Here is a 22213-nt window from a genome sequence, read left to right as displayed (position 1 = left end):
CCTACAGCCTGAAAATAAAAGGTTGGAGAACCATTTACCATTTAAATCCTCAGAAGAAAGCAGGGGTAGCCATCCTTATATCAGATAAATTAAAGTTTATCTCAAAGACTGTAGTAAGAGATGAAGAGGGACACTATATCATACTTAAAGGATCTATCCAACAAGAGGACCTAACAATCATGGATATTTATGCCCTGAATGTGGGAGCTGCCAAATATATCAATCAATTAATAACCAAAGTTAAGACATACTTAGATAACAATACACTTATACCTGGAGACTTGAACATGGCGCTTTCTGCAATTGATAGATCTTCTAAGCACAACATCTCCAAAGAAACAAGAGCTTTAAATGATACACTGAACCAGACAGATTTCACAGATATTTACAGAACTTTACATGCAAATGCAACTGAATACACATTCTTCTCAAGTGCACATGGAACTTTCTCCAGAATAGACCACATACTGGGTCACAAAGCAGGTCTTAATCAATACCAAAAGATTGGGATTGTCCCCTGCATATTTTCAGACCGTAATGCTTTGAAACGAGAACTAAATCACAGGAAGAAGTTTGGAAGGATTTCAAACACATGGAGGTTAAGGACCATCCTGCTAAAAGATGAAAGGGTCAACCAGGAAATTAGAGAAGAATTAAAAAGATTCATGGAAACTAATGAGAATGAAGATACAACCGTTCAAAATCTCTGGGATACAGCAAAAGCAGCCCTGAGGGGGAAATACATATTAAAACAAGCATCCATCCAAAAACTGGAAAGAACTCAAATACAAAAGCTAACCTTGTACCTAAAGGAGCTGGAGAAGGAAGAGCAAATAAAACCTTCACTCAGCCAAAGACGAGAGTTAATAAAGATTCGGGCAGAACTCAATGAAATAGAAACCAGAAGAACTCTGGAACAGATCAACAAAACTAGGAGTTGGTTCTTTGAAAGAATTAATAAGATAGATAAGCCATTAGCCAGCCTTATTAAAAAGAAGAGAGAGAAGACTCAAATTAATAAAATCATGAATGAGAAAGGAGAGACCACCACTGATACCAAGGAAATACAAATGACTTTAAAAACTTATTATGAGCAGCTATACGCCAATAAATTAGGCAATCTAGAAGAAGTGGACACATTTCTGGAAAACCAGAAACTACCAAAACTGGAACAGGAAGAAATAGAAAACGTGAACAGGCCAATAGCCAGGGAGGAAACTGAAGCAGTCATCAAAAACCAGATGGCTTCCCAGGGGAATTCTATCAAACGTTTAAAGAAGAAACCATACCAATTCTATTAAAGCTGTTTGGAAAGATAGAAAGAGATAGAGTACTTCCATACTCATTCTATGAGGCCAGCCATCACCTTAATTCCAAAAACAGACAGACCCCACCAAAAAGGAGAATTATAGACCAATATCTCTGATGAACACAGATGCAAAAATTCTCACAAGATACTAGCCAACAGGATCCAACAGTATATTAAGAAGATTACTCACCATGACCAAGTGGGATTTATCCCCAGGATGCAAGGCCGGTTCAACACTTATGAAGCAATCAATGTGATAAAGCATATCAACAAGAGAAAAAACAAGAACCACATGATCCTCTCCATAGATGAGACAAAGCATTTGACAAAATACAGCATTCATTCCTGGTCAAAACTCTTCAGAGTGTAGGGATAGAGGGAACATTCCTCAGCATCTTAAAAGCCATCTATGAAAAGCCCACAGCAAATATAATTCTCAATGGGGAAACACTGGGAGCCTTTCCCCTAAGATCAGGAACAAGACAGGGATGTCCACTCTCACCACTGCTATTCAACATAGTATTAGAAGTCCTAGCCTCAGCAGTCAGGCAACAAAAGAAATAAAAGGCATTCAAATTGGCAAAGAAGAAGTCAAACTCTCCCTCTTTGCCGATGACATGATACTGTATATAGAAAACCCAAAAGTCTCCACCCCAAGATTGCTAGAACTCATACAGCAATTCGGCAGTGTGGCAGGATACAAAATCAATGCCCAGAAGTCAGTGGCATTTCTATACACTAACAATGAGACTGAAGAAAGAGAAATTAAGGAGTCAATCCCATTTACAATTGCACCCAAAAGCATAAGATACCTAGGAATAAACCTAACCAAAGAGTAAAGGATCTATACCCTAAAAACTACAGAACACTTCTGAAAGAAATTGAGGAAGACACAAGGAAATGGAAAAATATTCCATGCTCATGGATTGGCAGAATTAATATTGTGAAAATGTCAATGTTACCCAGGGCAATTGACACATTTAATGCAATCCCTATCAAAATACCATGGACTTTCTTCAGAGAGTTGGAACAAATCATCTTAAGATTTGTGTGGAATCAGAAAAGACCCCGAATAGCCAGGGGAATATTGAAAAAGAAAACCAGAGCCGGGGGCTTCACAATGCCAGATTTCAGGTTGTATTACAAAGCTGTGGTCATAAAGACAGTGTGGTACTGGCACAAAAACAGACACATAGATCAATGGAACAGAATAGAGAATCCAGAAGTGGACCCTCAACTCTATGGTCAACTAATACTCGACAAAGCAGGAAAGACTATCCACTGGAAAAAAGACAGTCTCTTCAATAAATGGTGCTGGGAAAATTGGACATCCACATGCAGAAGAATGAAACTAGACCATTCTCTTGCACCATACACAAAGATAAAATGGATGAAAGATCTAAATGTGAGAAAGGAATCCATCAAAATCCTAGAGGAGAACACAGGCAACACCCTTTTTGAACTTGGCCACAGCAACTTCTTGCAAGATACATCCATGAAGGCAAGAGAAAAAAAAGCAAAAATGAATTATTGGGACTTCAACAAGATAAAAAGCTTCTGCACAGCAAAGAAACAGTCAACAAAACTAAAAGACAACCTCCAGAATGGGAGAAGATATTTGCAAATGACGTATCAGATAAAGGGCTAGTATTCAAGATCTATAAAGAACTTATTAAACTCAACAGCAAGGAAACAAACAATCCAATCATGAAATGGGCAAAAGACATGAACAGAAATTTCACAGAGGAAGACATAGACACGCCAACAAGCACATGAGAAAATGCTCTGCATCATTGGCCATCAGGAAAATACAAATCCAAACTACAATTGAGATACCACCTCACACCAGTGAGAATGGTGAAAATTAACAAGACGGGAAACAACAAATGGTGGAGAGGATGTGGAGAAAGGGGAACCCTCCTGCACTGTTGGTGGGAATGTGAACTGGTGCAGCCACTCTGGAAAATTGTGTGGAGGTTCCTCAAAGAGTTAAAAATAGAGCTTCCCAATGACCCAGCAATTGCACTGCTGGGGGTTTACCCCAAAGATACAAAGATACATTTCACAGATGCAGTGAAATGCTGGGACACCTGCACCCCAATGTTTATAGCAGCAACGTCCACAATAGCCAAACTGTGGACGGAGCCTCGGTGTCCATCGACAGATGAATGGATAAAGAAGATGTGGTCTATGTGTACAATGGAATATTCCTCAGCCATTAGAAATGACAAATACCCACCATTTGCTTCAACATGGATGGAACTGGAGGGTATTATGCTGAGTGAAGTAAGTCAATTGGAGAAGGACAAACATTATATGGTCTCATTCATTTGGGGAATATAAAAATTAGTGAAAAGGAATAAAGGGGAAAGGAGAGAAAATGAGTGAAAATATCAGTGAGGGTGACAAAACATGAGAGACACCTAACTCTGGGAAACGAATAAGGGGTTGTGGAAAGGGAGGTGGGTGGATTGACTGGGTGACGGGCACTGAGGGGTCATCCTGGCAGGATGAGCACTGAGTGTTATGCTATATGTTGGCAAATTGAACTCCAATTAAAAAAAATAAAAAAATAAAAATTAAGTAAAAAAAGAACTGTGAGAGATAAATTTCTCTTGTTTAAGCCACTCAGTCTATGGTACTTTGTTTTGGCAGCCTGATTGCACATAGACAAAACTGGAAAAAATACAAACTGGAATTCAGGGTATTGTACTGCGAAAGAAATGCTCAGGCTAAGGAAGCTCCACCCTTGGGCTCCTGAACTCACACCCAGAGTGTGTGATGACAGTCTCAGCCCCCAGTGAGTGTCCTTGGTGGATGCAGTAGACATGACCCTCAGGGTCTTCTCAGAGAGCAGAACCAGGCTGTCACACTGGCTAAGAAACTTGCTCCCCACGTCCAGGAGGACAGGATGGACAGGTGCCCCATGCTTTGCTTCTCTCCCCTCTACTGAAGGGGAGTTTGGTGGGGACCTGTGTTCCAGCAACACATACCCAAGCACCACACATCAGTACCCTGTAGGTCCACAAAGAGCCCAGTGAAGCCTGATGAACAGACCTGCACATGATGTGCAGATGGGGCCTGGTGCCAATTCAGGAGTTGAGGGAAATGGTGGCTGGTGTGCTCCTGAGGGAGTGCTCTTCATGTGCCATGGAAGGTTATGTCAGGGGATCCAGGCGTCTGGCCCGCTGTGGAGCTCAGGAGGGGACAGGGTAGCGCTCATCAGGGGGAAGCTGGCATTAAGGCATATTCCTGCTTTTTTATCTCTCTAGGTTCTCAGGATTACTACTTAAAAGACCCTGAGCCAGTTCTTTCCTCACAGTTGACTGTAGCTAGTATCTTTTTGGAACTGAGCTTCAGGCTTCAGAGCTGGTGGTCCTTGGGCTGGCACATGGACTGATAGGCAGATGTCTAGTGGATAAATGCACCCCAGTGCATTTAATCAGTAGGACTGCTCTCTGAACCCACACATGCTCCTGTAAGACAAAGATAGAGCTCCATAGCCTTGAAATCCTTTCTGCAGATCCTGGCTGCCTGGTGGCTCTTTGTAGGGTCTGTGGGTCAGGAACCAATGTTAAAAATGACTTTGTCTAGTCCCCAGACCCTGGGGGGCAGGGGTCTGAGCTAAAATTCTGGATGCGCCTCCCCTCCCCCCCCCCCACACACACCAGTTCTTCTTCATCTTTCTCTTTAGCAAGGGGCCTTTGCAGACAGGGGCTTTGTCCTCAAGGGCTGGGCTCTGGGATCTAGGAGGAGCAGCAATGGAATGTGACACGCAGTCCAGTGAGGTAGGCTGCCGAACACAGGGAGAAAGCAAGCTGTGCTCCTCCCTCATAGCCCGAGCTTTATCTTTCAGTGGCAATCTGCAAATTTAGAAAATTCTTAAAGAGAAGGGAGGCTAATTGCAAAGACAATGAAGGCAGTTTGTATTCCTTAGGCACCTTCTGGTTTCTAAAGCCTTCCTGCTACTATAAATTTATTTGATTCTTATAATGTTCTGTAACAGGTGGGTTGTTCCATATTTTCCCCATTATTGTATTGAGACAGGTACCCAGGAGGGCCAATTTGATTGGAATATGATAAAGTGATTTTGACTCCAAATTTTAGGTAACTAGAGTTACAAAATTATAAAATTATTTAAATGGAATACTTAGTATTCATAACAGGTGAAGAGAAATGTCTACTTAAGGGATAAGTGCTGTTTATTATAGATCAATCCTGTAAGAAAAAGCATGGGGTTTGTTGTCAGATAGATTGGAAAGGAAACATTAGACTGTATTTGGTGTGGGCAATAATGAAATATAAGTTGACATTGAATTTATGAGTTGTGCATCAAATACAGATTAAAAACTGCTTTCATGACCTGTTATGTGAGGTTATTCTGTTTGGCTCCATAAAATCCCAAATGACTCATTTTAATAAATATGACATATTGTTTCTAAGTGGCAGGAGACAAAGTTTCGAGCTGCTCTTTGCAAAAACAAAAAAGTATCACATTTTGGGGTGTACTGAGTCTCTGTTTCCAGTAAATGGACAACAAAGTCTGGTGTGATCATCTGTAAACATTGGTCTTAACTGTCTAGATGTTCAAACAGCTGACTGATGGCTGAATGAACATTGCTGCAATGTCCTTATTCACCCTGACATACCCCCTCCCCATCTGTGACCAGTGGGATTTTTAGGGACCACAGTACATTACTTTTTAGGTGATCCGAGTGGGAGATCTGAAGGGACAAGGGCAGAGCTCCTTGAATTCTGTGTGGCCTTGGATATACTCTAGAGGCTCTCAGGTTGTTTGCACTTAGGAAAAAACTATTTAAATAAATAATTACCTTATACATTGATTTTTTAAAAAAAGACCTGAGTCACCTGGTGCCAGCCAGATGCTAGTTTATCCCAAGCAAGCTTTGATTTGGGGTACCACTTCCTGTACCCCCCCTCTGGGGGATGCATGTGCCCCAATTACCACCCTCTTTGGCCAACTCTCCTTTTTAGAAGCCACATTATCCAACCTGTCCTAGCAACCCTTCACCAATGACAACTGCTCCTTGGGGAGCAGGGATGATCTGTCCTTCCTCAGGTTCCTCCTCTGGTTAGAAAATGGGGAGGGTTAATAGTTGTCCTTGGAAAGGACCTAGAATGGCACCTGCACACAGGAAGTGCATGCAAGGATTTGTGTGACTGTGGGGTGTAGACCTCGCCTAGATCAGAATTTTAGAGTCATTTGAAGATGTGGTGACAGGGAAGCCCATAGGTGTTATGCCTGTGGGCACCAGAGGACTTAGAGTATCATGGGGGCAAAGGACTAACATCCTCTCTTGGAGAAAACATAGATATGGAAGCTACCAAGAAAGTACACATACTTTTTATTTTAAAAGTCTTAAAATGGATTGGAAAAGCCTTGCACACTCAACTTGCCCACACCTTACCAATCTCTCCAGCTCCCAACCTTCCCTCTGCAAGCCATTCCCTCTCCCCATGAGCAGCCCTGGCCTGCAGGACACAGAAAGACTCTTGCACTTGAAGACAGCTGACCTCAGCAGTGGGTGAAGAGAAGCCTCGCTGAGACAGAAAGAGCTATGAGAGTAGTGGGTTCTTTCAGAAGACCACTTCAATAGGGAAGTCACTTAGATGAGAGGTTTAAAGAGTGTCTCTTGCATTTTTTAAGCCTTCAGGAGCTTTCACACACAGATAAGACATGCTGGGCCAGGCAAGAGGAGGTGGGAAGAAAGGAACACTATGTCACAGCCTAGAATACATTTTTCCCCCTTATTGTAAGGCTCCTAGAACATTGTTCCTGAGACACAAAGACAAGATTACTTCTCCTCTGGGCCTGTGATGACTGTATCTATTGGCTTCTGTCCTGGGATGCCGGGAGATCTTGAGGGGCATCCTCCATGGTATGAGGCAGGGCACCACCGTGGCTGCATGATAGCCACACTCGACAGTGGGGGACCAGCAGGTGTGTCCTGGAGCCTGACCTTCCCAGTCCCACATCTCCTTTCTCTGAGAAAGCAGTCTGGGCTGCTTGCTCCTGAACTTCAAGCCCCACTGTGGTCTGAGAACCTCTCATATTGATCCCATGCTAGAAACTTCAGTATCAACGTGGTTTTCAAGTCCCTCCCTTTGCTGAGATGCCACATAACTTGAGGGCACAGGCTAGGACTTGTTCCCTTTTTCCAGCATCTTGTGTGGCATGAGGGGACACTGGGGGCATTGACAAAGAGCCCCATCAACGCCTGCCCTGGGCCCTGTTCCAGGCTGGGAACACTGGTCTCTGAATTTGGGGCACCTGGCACTGGAGCTCCTAGCTCTTTGTAGGAGCCCCAGTCACCTGGTCACCTGGTCACCCAGGTGAGGCTCTGCTTTGCTTGCACCCATGCTTGAGGCCCAGAAGCCACTGGGTCTTGCCCCTGTGAAGGAAGGAATCCAATTCCAGGTACTCATTATACCAGTTAGCTCATTTAACTATCCTGGTCACAAGTGCCCGGAATAGTGTGCCATCACATAAACATTCTCAGGGAGTATTTGTTGAACAACATCCATGCAGCCAGGTCCACCGGGTTGTACAGGAAACAGTTGGAGCCCACCCACAGCCTGCACCCTGACTATAGGCCAGATCTGGCCCTTGGAATGCCTAGCACTCATGTTAGGGCTTTTATGCCCCCAACCAGGTATGTGGCAGTCCTGCCCTTTGCTCTGCTGGACCACCAGTGGGATGACCCCTCTTTCCCTTGAGTGGAGTTGTGAGGATTAGCCACATTCCAAATACTTGCTGGGCTCTGGTTCAACCAGAGCTTACAGAAAATTACTTTTTGAAAAACCCACCATCAGTTATAATGGGCCCTCAGATCCCCCTACACGGGCACCCTGGCTGTTGAGAGGCCAGGGAGCTCTCACATACCCTTAGTCAACTACTGATGGATATAGCATCTGTTGGTCAAGAAGGTGATGCCAATGAATGGAGCCAGAAATGTCCAGATTGGATAAATTGAACAAAGGAGTTCTGCAGTTTGAATGGACTCTTGGGCTCTGTATACACCAGACACCTTCCCCTTCTCTTTTCCACTTAGTGATGCCCTGTCATCCTCAGCCTTCCAGAGCACATGTCAATTCCTCCTCCGCTCTGGACACCTGGGCCTCCTCCATGTGGCTATGGGGGCCTTTCCAGGGCCAGGGCTAGCCAGTGCACATCCCTGCTTAGAGTGGGCTCCCCTGGGTTTGCCATGTGGTTTGCTCTGTGAAATGCCACCTCCTCTGGGCAGCACCTTTATCTCTCCCCTCTGAATCTCTGAATCCCTGGGGTCCTCTTGGTCTCAAGGCTCTTCTCCACGTGACTGTGCACACACTGCAGGTAGGTGCTGCCCAATCTTGGCACCTCCTACCTAGTATCTGTTCCGTGCACGCTCACCCAGATGTGTTGAGTGCTGACTATCTGACTTGCCCTGGGGCAATCAAATCCTTCATTTATTGGTCATAACAATCTAGTCAGGAAGGATATCAGGACAGAGAAAAGGAATTCTCAAAGAGAGGCGTACTGCACAGCTTGCCTGTGGGGAGCGGGCCGTGGCCAGGCTTTCATGCTGACGCTGCCCTTGCTCAGTGCACCTGGCTACAGACAGCACCTACTTGGCAGCCACGTGTGATTTGAGAGATAACCTGGGTTCAGGCTGTGGGAGGAGACAAGTTAGATGGTGTGAGAGAGCAAAGGAACCTGGGGGGATTCCCTAGGCCACATCTCTCCTTTTGGCCTTCTCCTGGAGGCCGAGACCACTGGAGGTGGGCAGAAGCACACTTTGGTCTCTCACCAGTCATTTTTGTTCCTACCTTCTATAAAAGTTCCAGTAGGCATTTTTTCCTTTTCTTCTCCTTTAGAAGAAAATGTCAAACAAAGTTTGAAGAAGTCCCAGATAGGAGTCAAGACACCTCATTCAAGCCCTGCCTGTGGCCCTGATTGGCCAGGTGGCCTGTGTGAGTTGCTCTTTTGTGGGGCGCAGCTGGAGCACTGGGTCAGCTGGTGTTCTTTCCAGCTCCAACAAACCCTCGGCCTGGACATGGTGGCTCTGTGAGGGAGGGGCAGGTCAGAGGTGCCAAGGCACCCTCCTCTCCACTGTTTATTTCTCATGAACTCTGGTTCTGGGTTGGAAGCCAAAGTAAGATGTCATTGGCTCTGACTGGTCCTCAGTGGAAGCCGAAGTCAGTCATAAGCTTTGTAATGCCTCCACCCAGGTACCTAGCTGGCCTACTGTAGTGTGTGTGTGTGTGTGTGTGTGTGTGTGTGTGTGTGTGTGTGTTTGTGTGTGTGTGTGGAGAGGGAGTGGGATGTGGGGTCAGAGCTGGGTTTCTCCTTCCAGGTAGGTGGTCTGGGAGGAAAAGATCTTCTGTAAACATCTGGGACACTGTTGATCAAGGTCTCAGGTCTCAGGTCTCAGGTGGGAAATAGATCCCAAGAGATCTGAGGGGCAACACAACTGTTTGTTCCTCCCAATAAACTCTGAAAATATGTTTTTTAAAACCATGTTTTATGGTGTTTGCTTATTTGTGTTTAGACTCTTCACTTGGGCTTGAAGACCTTGGTATTCTCATCTGTCTGTATTAGTTTGCTTGGGCTGCTATAAGAAAGCAACAGAGAAGAAATGTATTTTCTCATGGTTCTGGAGGCTGGAAGTCCTAGATCAACTTGTCAGCAAGGATGGTTCCTTCTGAGGCTTCTCTCCTTGGTTTGTGGATGGCTGTCTCCTCCCTGTGTCCTCATGTGGTCTTTTCTCTGTGTGTGTCTGTGTCCTAATCTCTTATAGGGATACCAGTCAGGTGGATTAGGGTCCATAAACATGACCTCACTTTAGCCCTCAGAAGGCCCTGTCTCCAAATACAGTCACATCCTGAGGAAAAGGGATTAGGACTTCAACATATGAATTCAGCTCTTAGCAATGCTGTTGTTTCTCCCTTCATGATTTACAGGGATACCTCTGCTCAGAGCAAAGTCCCCTCACCAGTTCACTGAGGAAATGTGGGATTTGGGCTGATCCTTTCCTGCTGTTTGCCAGTTTCCAAAGTTATGTGTGGCACCGAGCATCCTGCAGAGATAAGTGAGCCTTTCCCTGAGCATCATTATGAATCTGCAGCTGCAGCACACATCCTATGATCATGAGGATAAAACCATAGGATAATAATGGTAGAGCAAGGAGATGCTAGGAACCTGAATCCCTGAGAACATTGAAAGCTGCTGTGCCAGCCCTGGACCACCACTTCAGGAAAGACTCCCTGTGGTAGAAGCAGCAGTGGCCCCTCTCTCCTGTGAGTCCCTTGCAGCCCATATCTTCCTTTGGGGGCTTACAGCATGGATTTCTGTGGTTGTTTCCATTCTCCTTGGCATTATAAAGGCTGAGAAGAGAGGCTGAGTCTGTTACTTAGATGGGCTTCTGACCTCTCAGCTTCTTTCCAGTACCCCCAACCACCAGGTAACAGTAATAACTGAAATGCTAGGATCTGGTATTTGCCAAAAGGCCCCTGCAGTCTCTGCTGTAGGCCAGAAAGAAGGACAGCCACCCTCAAGGAGCCCTGTGGTTGGCTTCCTCTGGTGATGGCTTCCTGGACAGGTCTTCTCTATTTCTTCCACCTTTAGCAGGTCATTTTGGGGAGACACTGGGCCCTACTGATGGCTAGGAAGGGATATAGTCAAGACCTTTAGGTTTATCTTTGAAGCAATATTGAAGGATCAGGAGACAGGACTGCCTAAGGATAGGCAATGCTGTTTCCTAGGGATTACCTGCAAGACCATTGAGGACTTCAGTGCATGGAGGGACTATCCTGCAATGGTCACTTCATAGTTAAGTGGTGATGTCCCTCAATGGGGGTGAGGGGCTCCAGGGCAGGGCAGGGAAGGTGAGAGGTTCAGCATCTGGGGAGGTGGGTATTATTGCCCTGGCAGACAGACAAGGAGGCAGGCTGGGAGGTCACATAGTACCCCTTGTTCCACACAGCAAAGAAGCAGCAGCACCCAGGCCTTTCCATGCCCAACACCACACTCCTACAGCATATGCTTGCTCTGCCACACCAGTACTCCTTCTATGAATGAATGTGGTTGTGTTCCAATAAAACTTTATTTACAAAAATAGGCAATGGGCCATAGTTTGCTGACCTCTGCTCTAGGGACTTAAGAAAATTTACATCTAAGATGAATTATATCCATATAAAATATACATATATGTGAAAGGGAAAAATAGAAAAAGCTATTTAAGTGTGATAGAAATTATTAATTTGCTTTGTATTTTAAATTAAAAGTTGTCTCTGACATTGTCACTTCCAATGATAACATATATACATGCATACTCCTTTAGGTAGCATTTACACACAAAACCCATCACTGCTGAGTGTGCATGAGTATGCTCCTTGTGGAGGACCCCACATTCTGCCTCCCCATGTCATCCTATGCCCACCCCTGCCCTGTACATTGTCTCTGAGGTGGCAGTGGGCATACCTTGTTCTCTTTGCTGATCTCTCTGCTCCATGGACACAAGGGCAGAGAAATGCGCTTGATCGTAGGCAAGAACCAGAGGTGAGCAGTGGCATCTGTTGGGAGGCACCTCCAAGGGCAGGTAAATTCCTCCAAATGGGATTGGAGCAAATGCTGTGGACAGAAATGGTGAGGGCATGTGGAGCCTGAAGAGGACATAGGAGGCATCCCTCACCACCCTGCATGATGTGGTGGGACAGAAGGAAGGGAGGGTGGTCTCAGACCATGGCTTTAGGTGTTTGCTGTCCCACCTGCATGGCAGTAAGCTGGGTGTTGCCCACCTGGCAATGGGTGAGAAAGCTTAGGCTCATAGGTACCAGGGGGATGAGACCTGCAGTTCCACGCATGCCCAGGGAACCCCACTCCCTCCTGCTCCCATGGCACAGAGTCCTCCTGCTTGTCCCTGTGCCCTGTCAGGCTGCACCCTGGAGACAAGAGGGACAGGGCCGAGGCTTTTCACTGTGATCTTCCCAGGGACAGCCTGCTGCCCTGAGACCTGCACAGGTGACCAAGAACTCACCAATGACATACCCCGATGACTGCCTGGAAATCCACGTTTTTGGGGATGAGCTTCTTCCTCTGCATGTATTCATGAAAGCATTTATATACAGAACAAAATCTATGCTTCTCAAGAGCTTGCTTGTTCTATAGTTTGAGAAGCTCTTCTGTTGAGTCCAAAGGAACCAACCAGAAAGCTCCAGGACGGAATTGTAAGTCAGATGGGAAATGAGAGATGGGGATTGGCTCCTTTAGTAACTGGGACATACTCATGTTCATTTTCTTACTCATCAAAGATACGGAAGAGAAACCTAAACCTTCACTGAAATAGAATACCTTCCAGAAATATCTGCCCTGGTACAGCATATACTTTTTAATCATAAAGAACTTTGCCTCTTGGCCTTGGAATCAGTGACTCACTCACTGTATTTCTGTGAGCTGAATGCAAGAACAATCAGCTTCCGTGATGCTTTTGAGGAACTCTTAGGTTTCCTTCTAACAGTCTTGCTTTATCTACATTGGTTTTGCCCATGGGCTGAGAGGTGGGGGGTAGGTCCACTTTCAAGAGGGCCACACTCTTGGGCACAGGTAGGATAGAAAAAAGCATGGACCCAGCCTTATGCGGGAACAGATTCATGTATCCAGGGGAACCCCAATGGGAGTCTAGACTTTGCAGGCAGAGAGGCTGCCTCTGTCACTGGGTGGCACAGGGAAGGAGATGGCATTGGGCAAGACCAGAGTACTCCCAGCTCCTTCCCACCATGACAGCCATGGCCCCATTGGACTTCCTTTGGTATTTGTGATTTAGCATTATGGGCATCATCCTAATTTGTAGGACCCTCTGGAAGCCCCATGACTTTTGTTAAGACTCAGGTCTAAATTTAGGTTAGGCTGGAGGAATAAGTCACTGACATTTACCTAGCAAGGAGGCCTTTTTGAGAAGTGACAAAAGGGAAACATGACACCAAAAGGGACTGGCTCCTGCTGGTGATGGAAGTGAAAAGAAAGTGAAAATAGTCTGGGAGGGGCTGGAAGTGGAGAGTTTTGCTGAGTGGCAGGGGCGGCTGCACTGGGCGTGACCTTTCTGGCCCATATTCCCTGACTCCTCTTCTTTCCCTACTCTTTAGATAGCATGGTTGCCCCATGATCTCCTGAAGTGGCCTTGCTACTTGCTCTGGCAGAAAGGCTGGAGGGAGGGTCCACTGCAGGCACTTCCTGTCCTGCGTTGACCTGGTTCCTCCAAGGCCTTAGCTGAGGGGTGGGGCACATTGTGTAGCCTCTCTGGGCTTCAGTGTCCACCCTGGAAGGGTACGGGGAAGGCCAAGAGAGAGAACACATGCAAATGGGGCCATGAGAGCCAGTGCTTGGCTCTTGGGGGGGTGGGTAAGATAAGCAGCCTTTCCTTCTTCTCCCCCAGCCCCAATTCTGTCCTGTGATTTCATGCTTTCTGTCTCTTTTTTCTCTTTGACACATACATAGCCTGCAGAGGGGCAGGAGGGGACTAGAGTGGCTCAGGGGCCCTGGGATACGCCTGGCACCCCTGGAGAAATGTGGGCTGCTTCTCTCACTCTGAGCACATGGTCGGGCACTGGGAGACCCTTTAGGTTTAGTTCCAACTGTCACTCAGCCAGATTTCTCATGGCCACCTGCTAATGACACAAAGTGTAGATGGATGCGTGGATGACTTCCCCTCTTGCCCCTGGGGAAGAACACTACCAAGTGAAGGAGGAATGATAAATATTATGATCTTCATCCCTATAGAATAAGGCTCTGTGGCCTTTTGGGAGCCTCAACTTGTATATTAGGCTGCCTCTTTCTTAATTGGGATGTTATGTCTTCTGGGTCATGTATCATATATGGCTGTTTTATTACACATAAACTTACCTTCTCCACCTGAGTCCCTCAACATTGTATCTGCTACGACAACTATTGGTCTTCTTAATATATGGGCGAGAACAAACACATGGAACTCCTCTAGACTCTCGTACACGGGGTCCTCAGAGTTATCCACACTAGGAGACAAAGCAAAGCAAGCCTGAATTAGGGTGGGGGCTGTTGAAGACACCTTCCATTCAGATGTTACCTCTATGGACACCGCCTGTTGAGGCCCTCAGGGGCACCTCCTTGCAATGCCACCCACTGATGGCAAAAACACAAAGCCCAGATCCTCACCCCCACCCTGCGTTGGGTGGTCCAGGGGACAATGAAAGAGAAGCTGCTGGTGATAGCTGGTGGTCACCTTTAAGACAAGGCCCCCCTGATGACAGAGGCAGCCCACCCAGAGTGCATATGGCAACATGGGGGCTAGTTATCTGGGGACACTTAACAAGGATGCAGTGGGGGAAGCAGGGATGGAGGCTTCCTTTTTTGGTTCATTCTTATATCCAGCAGCTTGAGCTGAAGCCTTACCCACCAGGGGCACAGGTGCATCTGTGCGTGTCAGGTGGGCTGATGGGGCCCATTGCTACATAGATCTGAGGTCTTTCTAGGAAATACTCCCCACCCCAGAACAGAAGAGGGTGGTGAGAAGGTTACCTGGATTTCAATCCTCAGAGCAGGAGGGGAGTGACTCTGACCCAGGCTACTTGGTCCCACCATAGCCTGCATCCCTGACCCATGTCTGAGGCTCAGGAGAAAGAGCTGCCTCCAAGAAATGCATTCACTTAGAACTCTGATTTTGGGCAGAAGACTGTAGCCGGGAGTCCTTCAACAACCCAGCCACCCCAATGGAAGAGCCCATTGAGATGAGAGCCAGAGCTCACAGCTTGGTGGGGCCTCTGCAGCATCCATGGGTGCCAAGGTGGCAGCACTCACACAAGACCCTCAGGTGGCACTTGCACTTCTTCTTGAGCACTTGGGTGATGTCCAGAATTAACCAAGGGAAATCTGTGAGGACTGGAGCAAGGGGGGGCAGAGCTAGCAAGTGGAGCTTTGTGGGAGCACCCAGGGTGGGGTGGCCTGGGGAAATAGCTGTACCGCTCTGGCCCACAGCTAACTACTTGATTTACTTCTAGAACAAAAGCTGTGACTCTTCAGGAATGCATCAATCACTGGGGAATTTTGTTGTTATTGTACCTATTTTTTTAAAAAGTTTATTTATTTATTTTTGGTGATTCAAAATGCTTTACTTTTATACTTAAAAATACTTGACAGCAACCAAAAGATGACAAAAAGTTGTGCATATAGTATAAATCCCTTTTTCGTTTGTTTGGAATCTTTTTTTTTAAAAAAAGATTTTATTTATTCATTCATGAGAGACACAGAGAGAGAGAGAGAGATTGAGGGCGGGGGGCGCGGGGGGGGGGGGCAAAGGGAGAAGCAGGCTCCATGCAGGGAGCTCAATGTGGTACTCAATTCCAGGACCCGGGGATCACAACCTGAGCCGAAGGCAGATGCTCAACTGCTGAGCCACCCAGGCGTCCCTGTTTGGAATTTTTTGAAAGTAAATTGCCAACCTGAAATCCAGAATCTTGGAAAAGTTTAGGTGTTTAGCCTATGAACAGAACATTCTCCTACAAAACTACAATGCAGTCATCGAAATCAAGGGTACATCCAATCACTAATACACCAATAGATCTGATCACCATGACAGACCTCAGTCACAGTCTGCCAACTGTCCCCAAAATGTCTTTTAAACAGACTCCAGGGGCACCTAGGTGGCTCAGTGATTGAGTGTCTGCCTTTGGCTCAGATCGTGATCCTGGGGTCCTGGGATCAAGTTCTGCATCGGGCTCCCCTTGAGGAGCCTGCTTCTCCCTCTGCCTATGTCTCTGCCTCTCTCTCTGTGTTTCTCATGAATGAATAAATAAAATCTTTAAAAAAAATAAACAAACACTCCAGCATGCTGCTCTTAGTTGCGGTATCTCATTAGACCTCTTTGATCTAGAACATTTTTCTTGGGTTCCTTGACTTTTGTGACTTTGACACTTTTGAAGACTACAGGCCTGGTATTCTGCAGAATGTCTTTAGTCTAGGTTCCTCTATTTCTTGATGTGATTAGATTGTATTGGATTATGCTGTGTCCTTCTCGCAGCGTCATATCAGGTGGCCTGGGCCTTTGGACTGTCCCACTATTGGAAATGTCAACTTGGGCCATTCCCTTTAGCTGTCTGTCAGGCTTCCCGCTATAGAGCTACTCATTTCCCCTCCATCATTAATAAGCATTATGTGGGGAGGAATTGTAAATCTATGTACATATTCTACTCCTCATCAAATCTTTATACATTGATTGATATCACCCTGGAATCCTGGTTTCTATTTTATTCAATGAGTTATAATCCATTAGTGATTATTTTGATGCTCAGATATGCCCTGCTTGGGTTAATGTGGCTCATTCAAGCTGTGTCCTTATGACACAGCCCCATGATTTTTCAGAGGGCTTCCTAGCTTTCTTACATAGAATATGGTCCAGGTTTATCTTTTTTTTTTAATAAAAATTTTTTAAAGATTTCAATTCAATTTAATTGACATATAGTGTATTATTAATTTCAGAGATGGGATTTAGTGATTCATCAGTTACATATAATACCCAGTGCTCATCATATCACCTCCCCTCCTTAAGGCCTATCACCCCATCTCCCTGCCTACCTCTCATCCAGCAACCCTCAGTTTGTTTCCTAGAGTTAGGAGTCTCTTATGGTTTGTCTACCTCTCTGTTTTCATCTTATTTTATTTTTATTTTCCTTCTCCTATCTTCATTCGTTTTGTTTCTTAAACTCTACGTGTAAGTGAACTCATACGGTATTTGTCTTTTTCTGATGGACTTATTTCAATTAGCATAATACCCTCTAGTTCCATCCACGTCGTTGCAAATGGCAAATTTCATTCTTTTTTGATGGTTGAGTAATATTACATTGTATATATATATATATATATATATATATATAATCTCCTACATCTTTATCCAGATTCATCTTGTACCTTCTCTTCAACCATTTCTCTAAGGAGTTTTTTTTTTAATAGTGGATAATGGTGTTTAGAAACCAAAATATGATCATTAGTATTGGAATGTCATTGCTTCTAGACTCAGTGAATAGAGTGAATGCATGTGTGTGCTGTCTACACTCACATATGTACACAAATATTTTCATCTGTCATCTTTCTATTAACTTTGAGTCCTCTGATACTCCCAATTCCAATCTAACACCCCCAAGTTAATTCTACTCATAACTCCCTTCTCCAACAGTGAGAAACCTGATTTCTATTAATCTTAAACTATTTCCTTATTTGATCAATCCCTCCATATGTAAGCAATTGCCCACCTCTGCTGTCCCCTCGCCTCCAAGTTGTCCTCTTTACCCTACTGGATATGACACTCTGGCTTTGGTCCTCTGTGTCCTAACGACCCCCTACCTGCCCATTGCAGATGTTCACCTTGCTTTGCCACACCACATGGCTTTAGGACTGAATTTTTCAGGAAGGGAAGAGAAGTAGAAAAGGAGTGTTTTAAATATACATACACACACCAAGTCTAAATACAGTGCTTGTGGCTGTGCTTTTAAAAATATCCCAGGTGATTATCCTGTCCAGTCACAGCTGAGAGGAAGGCTACTGGGTGTGTGAGGTTCAAGTGCTTCCAGAAGCTGCTTGCTTGTCCCTGTCATACAGTAAGTGCTCACAAGCAAGTGGACAGTTGAACAAGATAATAAGTAGCATGGACAAGAGGGAACACAGAGTTACAACCTGCATACTCAGAGAAAAATGTTAGAAATGTGGAGTGCTATTCCTTCACTAATCCAGTAGATGGAGAGGTCAGCCCTGGAAAGAGATGAGGCATTAGAAAGTCAGATATTAAAGCTGAGAAGAAGAAATGGCAAGGTGAGGGGCACCTGTCTCAGCCCTGGGTTCTCAGTTGCACTTTTACTCCATGTAGGAACACTCTGGTGTCTAAATAGCTATGCAGAAAGGGCCTCACTGCAGCAACAGTGCAAGGGCTGACCATGTACCAGGCACAGACGTACTGCCTAAGCATTCCACATGCAAAATTTAAAGCAGAGCCATTGTGTTTCAAATGGAAAAACTAGCCAATATTTACTGAGCACTTACACTATGCTGGAATGATAAAAGGCACTGTAGAGGCCCTCAATTAAGATCTGTCCCTCCACTGTTTAGCCATCCACCCATCCACCCACTTGTCCATACACATTCATCTATCTATCCACCCTCCATTCTTCCACCCATTCACCAATTCATTTGTCCATCCATCCATCCATCCATCCATCCATCCATCCACTCACCCATATGTCTGTCCATCTCTGGTTCTGTGCTACAGCACAGAGTTATAGGGTTGAACATGAGAGCTAAAGATCAACTATGAGCCCTCAGTGAACCCTAGGGGCAGCTTGAGAATGATAATGTCCTTCCCTCTTTGCTTCTAGCTGATTGTTTGCATATTTTACAGAGTGTGTTTGAACTGGAGGTGGGTGCTGGTTCTGCATTTACTCCTCAACACCACAGACATACTCTAGTGTTCCTGGAGCCTTGGTGTCTATTCCTGTTCTATTGAATTCAGGCTGAGAACATTGGCTCAGCAACTCCTCAGGCTGTTCTGATGGGCAAAAAGGATAATTTATGGGACAAGACTTTGGAACTGAGACCTGCCTATGTGGATTACTGTGACTGAGCCCACTGGCAGAAATCAGCTTGGTGAAACCAATCCTGAAAATTCTCTTCCGCTTTTTATGCAGAGGCTTAACATCATCTTCCTGTGAGCTCACTGAGCAAATGTTAGTCCTGGGATTGTAAACAGAATCTGGCTTTTGGGAAAAGACATGTAAAAATCCCTAAAATTGGTGTTTACTGGTAAGAAGACTAACCTGCAAATATAATGACTTCATGCTTAAAGAGACTGCATGCCCCAACAACTTCCTAATGTGTTCTGTGATATAACACATGTGCACTTGTCTGCAAGGTATATCCAGGTAGAGAGAAGTCCTGAGAATAAGGTTACACCATTAACCTAGTGAAAATCCCCTGGGGAAGACAGAGTGAAAGGTGACCAGAGCAGAGGTTGGGCTGGAGCTTCCTTCAGGTAGACATGAAGCAAAGATGGCGGAGTGGGGTCCAGACAGTATCTCAGGTCACAGAGGATGGTGGGAGAGTCAAAAATACAGTGCAGATATGAGGGTGCCCTGGCTTAAATGGCACACATTTAAGTCTCCACAACCCTTGGAGACTATGTAGCAAGAATCCATGTCATGGACAAGGAAGCCAATCTGAGACAATGGTGGGGGTCTTACCTAAGGGCAGTCAAAAGGCCACACAGAGGAGCAGCTTGGGCACAGGCCTCCTGGGATCCTTCTTGTGTCCCCCTTCCCCAGATGGGAGTGACCACACTTTTCATTTTGCTCAGAAAAGTCCTGCTTTATGCATTCTGAGTGGCTGGTACCCAACCCCCACTCTGCTCAATGCTTTAGCTTGGATATAAGTTGTATAGTCACTCCATCTATGGTGACATAGTTATTGGTTTTTCATGGACCTTTCCATTTAAAGCTATAAGATTAAAATATTTAGATTCTATACTGATATATATACCCTCCTCTACCTTTAGGTGTAAGGGCATTACACTTGCTATTCTGACCCCTGGTTTTCCCTCTTAATAGTGCATCCCGGAGATATTTCCAGAGCAGTATGTAGTGTCCTTTCTCTCACAGCTGCACAGCACTCTTCATGCATATATGTCACTAGCCGCATTTCTGAGTGGTGGGACTCAAGCTTCTCTCCCAGGCAGGGCTGGAGCCATGACAACACCTGTGATGAATTGGCATGTAGACTCCAAGGGGCTGGAGATTAGCAACCAGGGCCCTGAGCAGAGCTGAGGCCGGCCTGTACCTGCTATGGGACTTTGTACCTGGCCAGGAACTGTGTCTGAATAAATGGAAGCCTTTCAAGAGATTTCCTAAAGCACAGTGTAGACAGTAGGGGCTAGGCTAAGAGCTATAACCTGGGCAAATAAGAATGAAGAATGGTGGGCTCTCCTGGTACTCTTAAGTGGGTCTCAGACTTTGATAGGAACTTCTTAAGAGCAGCCAGGTGGCTTGTGGGGTGATGAATATCTTATTACCTATAATAATCTTATTACCTGTAATTACCTATAATCAATAAGCTGGGGTCAATTGTATGACAAATATTTACTGAGTAGCTGTGATAGGTGTAGCACTGTCCTGGAGTGTGTGTGTGTGTGTGTATGAGTGTACGTGCACACGTGTGTACACGTATGCAGGTCTAGGGGTGGAAACACTTGATTAACAGATGACCAAATAAAAAATTACCAGGTATTAATAAGCTCAATGATAAAAAGGTAGTTTCTTTAGGCAGGAAGGTCAAGGAATCTCCTGATAGATGAAGAATTGACTTTGGTCTTATTTCTAATTAGAAAAGTCTTTAAAAATTAGATCTGGATTCTACATCTTCAAATATAAGAACTCCTTAGCTGAACAATTGCTTCTCCTGCTTGGTTTGCTGGTGGAAATCAGAGAACTTTAAGGAATACTTACAAAAAAGCCTCCTATCTAATGAGAAGCCAATCCTAGGCCTTGGAGCGCCGACTGGGGTTTGGGCACCCTGCAGCATAGAACACTACTTACTTTTCCTTAAAAGACTCAAATTCTTATCTCTGAGACTGTGCATCATGAAATCATTATGGATTCTAGGTATTTCTGAAATAGGCCAATAAAGAAGAAATGAAGTAAACAGACTACAAAATTATATAAACATAGCAATGAAATTACAGAAACAACTTCAGAGGAAAAGCAGAATGAGAAACATACAAGAGAAGTGGGGAACCAGGACACAAGATACACTGTGGGAGCTGTGCAGAGGTCCTTGAACTGGGCCCCTTTCCTGTGTCTCTTTTTTTCCCTGTTTTAAGATCCTCTCAGCCTTCACTTAACCTGTCTCACTCAACAGAGAACAAGTAAGCTTATCTTTTATAAAAGGTTAAAGAACAAAAGTTATTTTTATCACAAATCTCAAGATATGTTTTTAATTCTTGCTCTCCATACCTGTTTTTCATTTGTTAAGAGTATAGGTTTATGTTTTTGGTCAGTTCTAAGTTTGGATTCTGGCTCTCTCTTGTGAGCTCTAGGACTTGGGAACTGACCTAATTTTCTGAATCTCAGTTTCTGGATCTGTCATTGGCTGTGCTTATGACAGCTTCCCAGCCCTGCTTGACACATAATATAATGTAACACGTAAGTGGGCTCATTAGATGACAAGGCTTTAATATCTACCTAACAATGCTGACCTTCCTTGATTCCTGAAAATCCAGATTCTTTTGAGAAGGGACAGCTCCCTACTCTGGCTCCCAGCCTGCCAGTGAAAGGGGTGAGCACTGGGCCCATCAGGGCTGGCCTTTGCTCTCTGCCTTCTAATGGGCCAGGTGTGGGTGCTGGTATCATAGGACCTGGGCAGGAACATCTTCCCTGGGTGTGTGTGGCAGCACAAATGGTCAGCTTTATGTCTGCTGGTTCTGGGTCTGGCTCTCCAGGTACACATATAGCATAGCAACGGGTGCCCAGCACTGAGGTAGGGTTGGAAGAGACTCAAGAACCATTGGGTTTGGCTGTACCATCAGAATATTGCAGTCTTAATGAGGAGACAATATAAAACATAAATGAGTCCTGGATGAGGCAGAGGCTCAGGACAGAGTGATGTGCAGAACAGTGCAACATGTCTATGGGCAGAGCACAAACAAGTGGTACTTTAAAGAGACAGTGCAGAGATGCCCTCTCCCCCAGTCCTGAGATATGGGGTCACAAACACAATCCATGTTACTAAAGAGTTTAAAATACAATAAAATAAATATATCTTTTGAAAAAGTAAACTTTGAGAGAATTATAAATACATTCTTTCTTTTCCTATCCCATAGATCACTTCCCTTCCAAAAATAG

General features: G+C 45.1%; 1 protein-coding gene across 2 annotated transcripts in view; it reads right to left on the bottom strand.

The window, feature by feature from the left end:
- OTUD7A (OTU deubiquitinase 7A) overlaps positions 1–22213 on the bottom strand; it is a 386951-nt gene that overhangs the window by 19354 nt on the left and 345384 nt on the right. For both annotated transcript variants that reach the window (XM_038532600.1, XM_038532601.1), the window contains exons 10-11: positions 14208–14335; positions 11790–11939 (exon numbers count right to left, since the gene is read on the bottom strand). In XM_038532600.1, coding sequence (XP_038388528.1) covers positions 11790–11939; positions 14208–14335 — 278 coding nt within the window. The remainder of the gene's footprint in view (positions 1–11789; positions 11940–14207; positions 14336–22213) is intronic.

This window comes from Canis lupus, chromosome 3, assembly GCF_011100685.1.
Source record: "Canis lupus familiaris isolate Mischka breed German Shepherd chromosome 3, alternate assembly UU_Cfam_GSD_1.0, whole genome shotgun sequence".
NCBI classification, from domain to species: Eukaryota; Metazoa; Chordata; class Mammalia; order Carnivora; family Canidae; genus Canis; species Canis lupus.
This window is presented reverse-complemented; position numbering and strand designations above follow the sequence as displayed.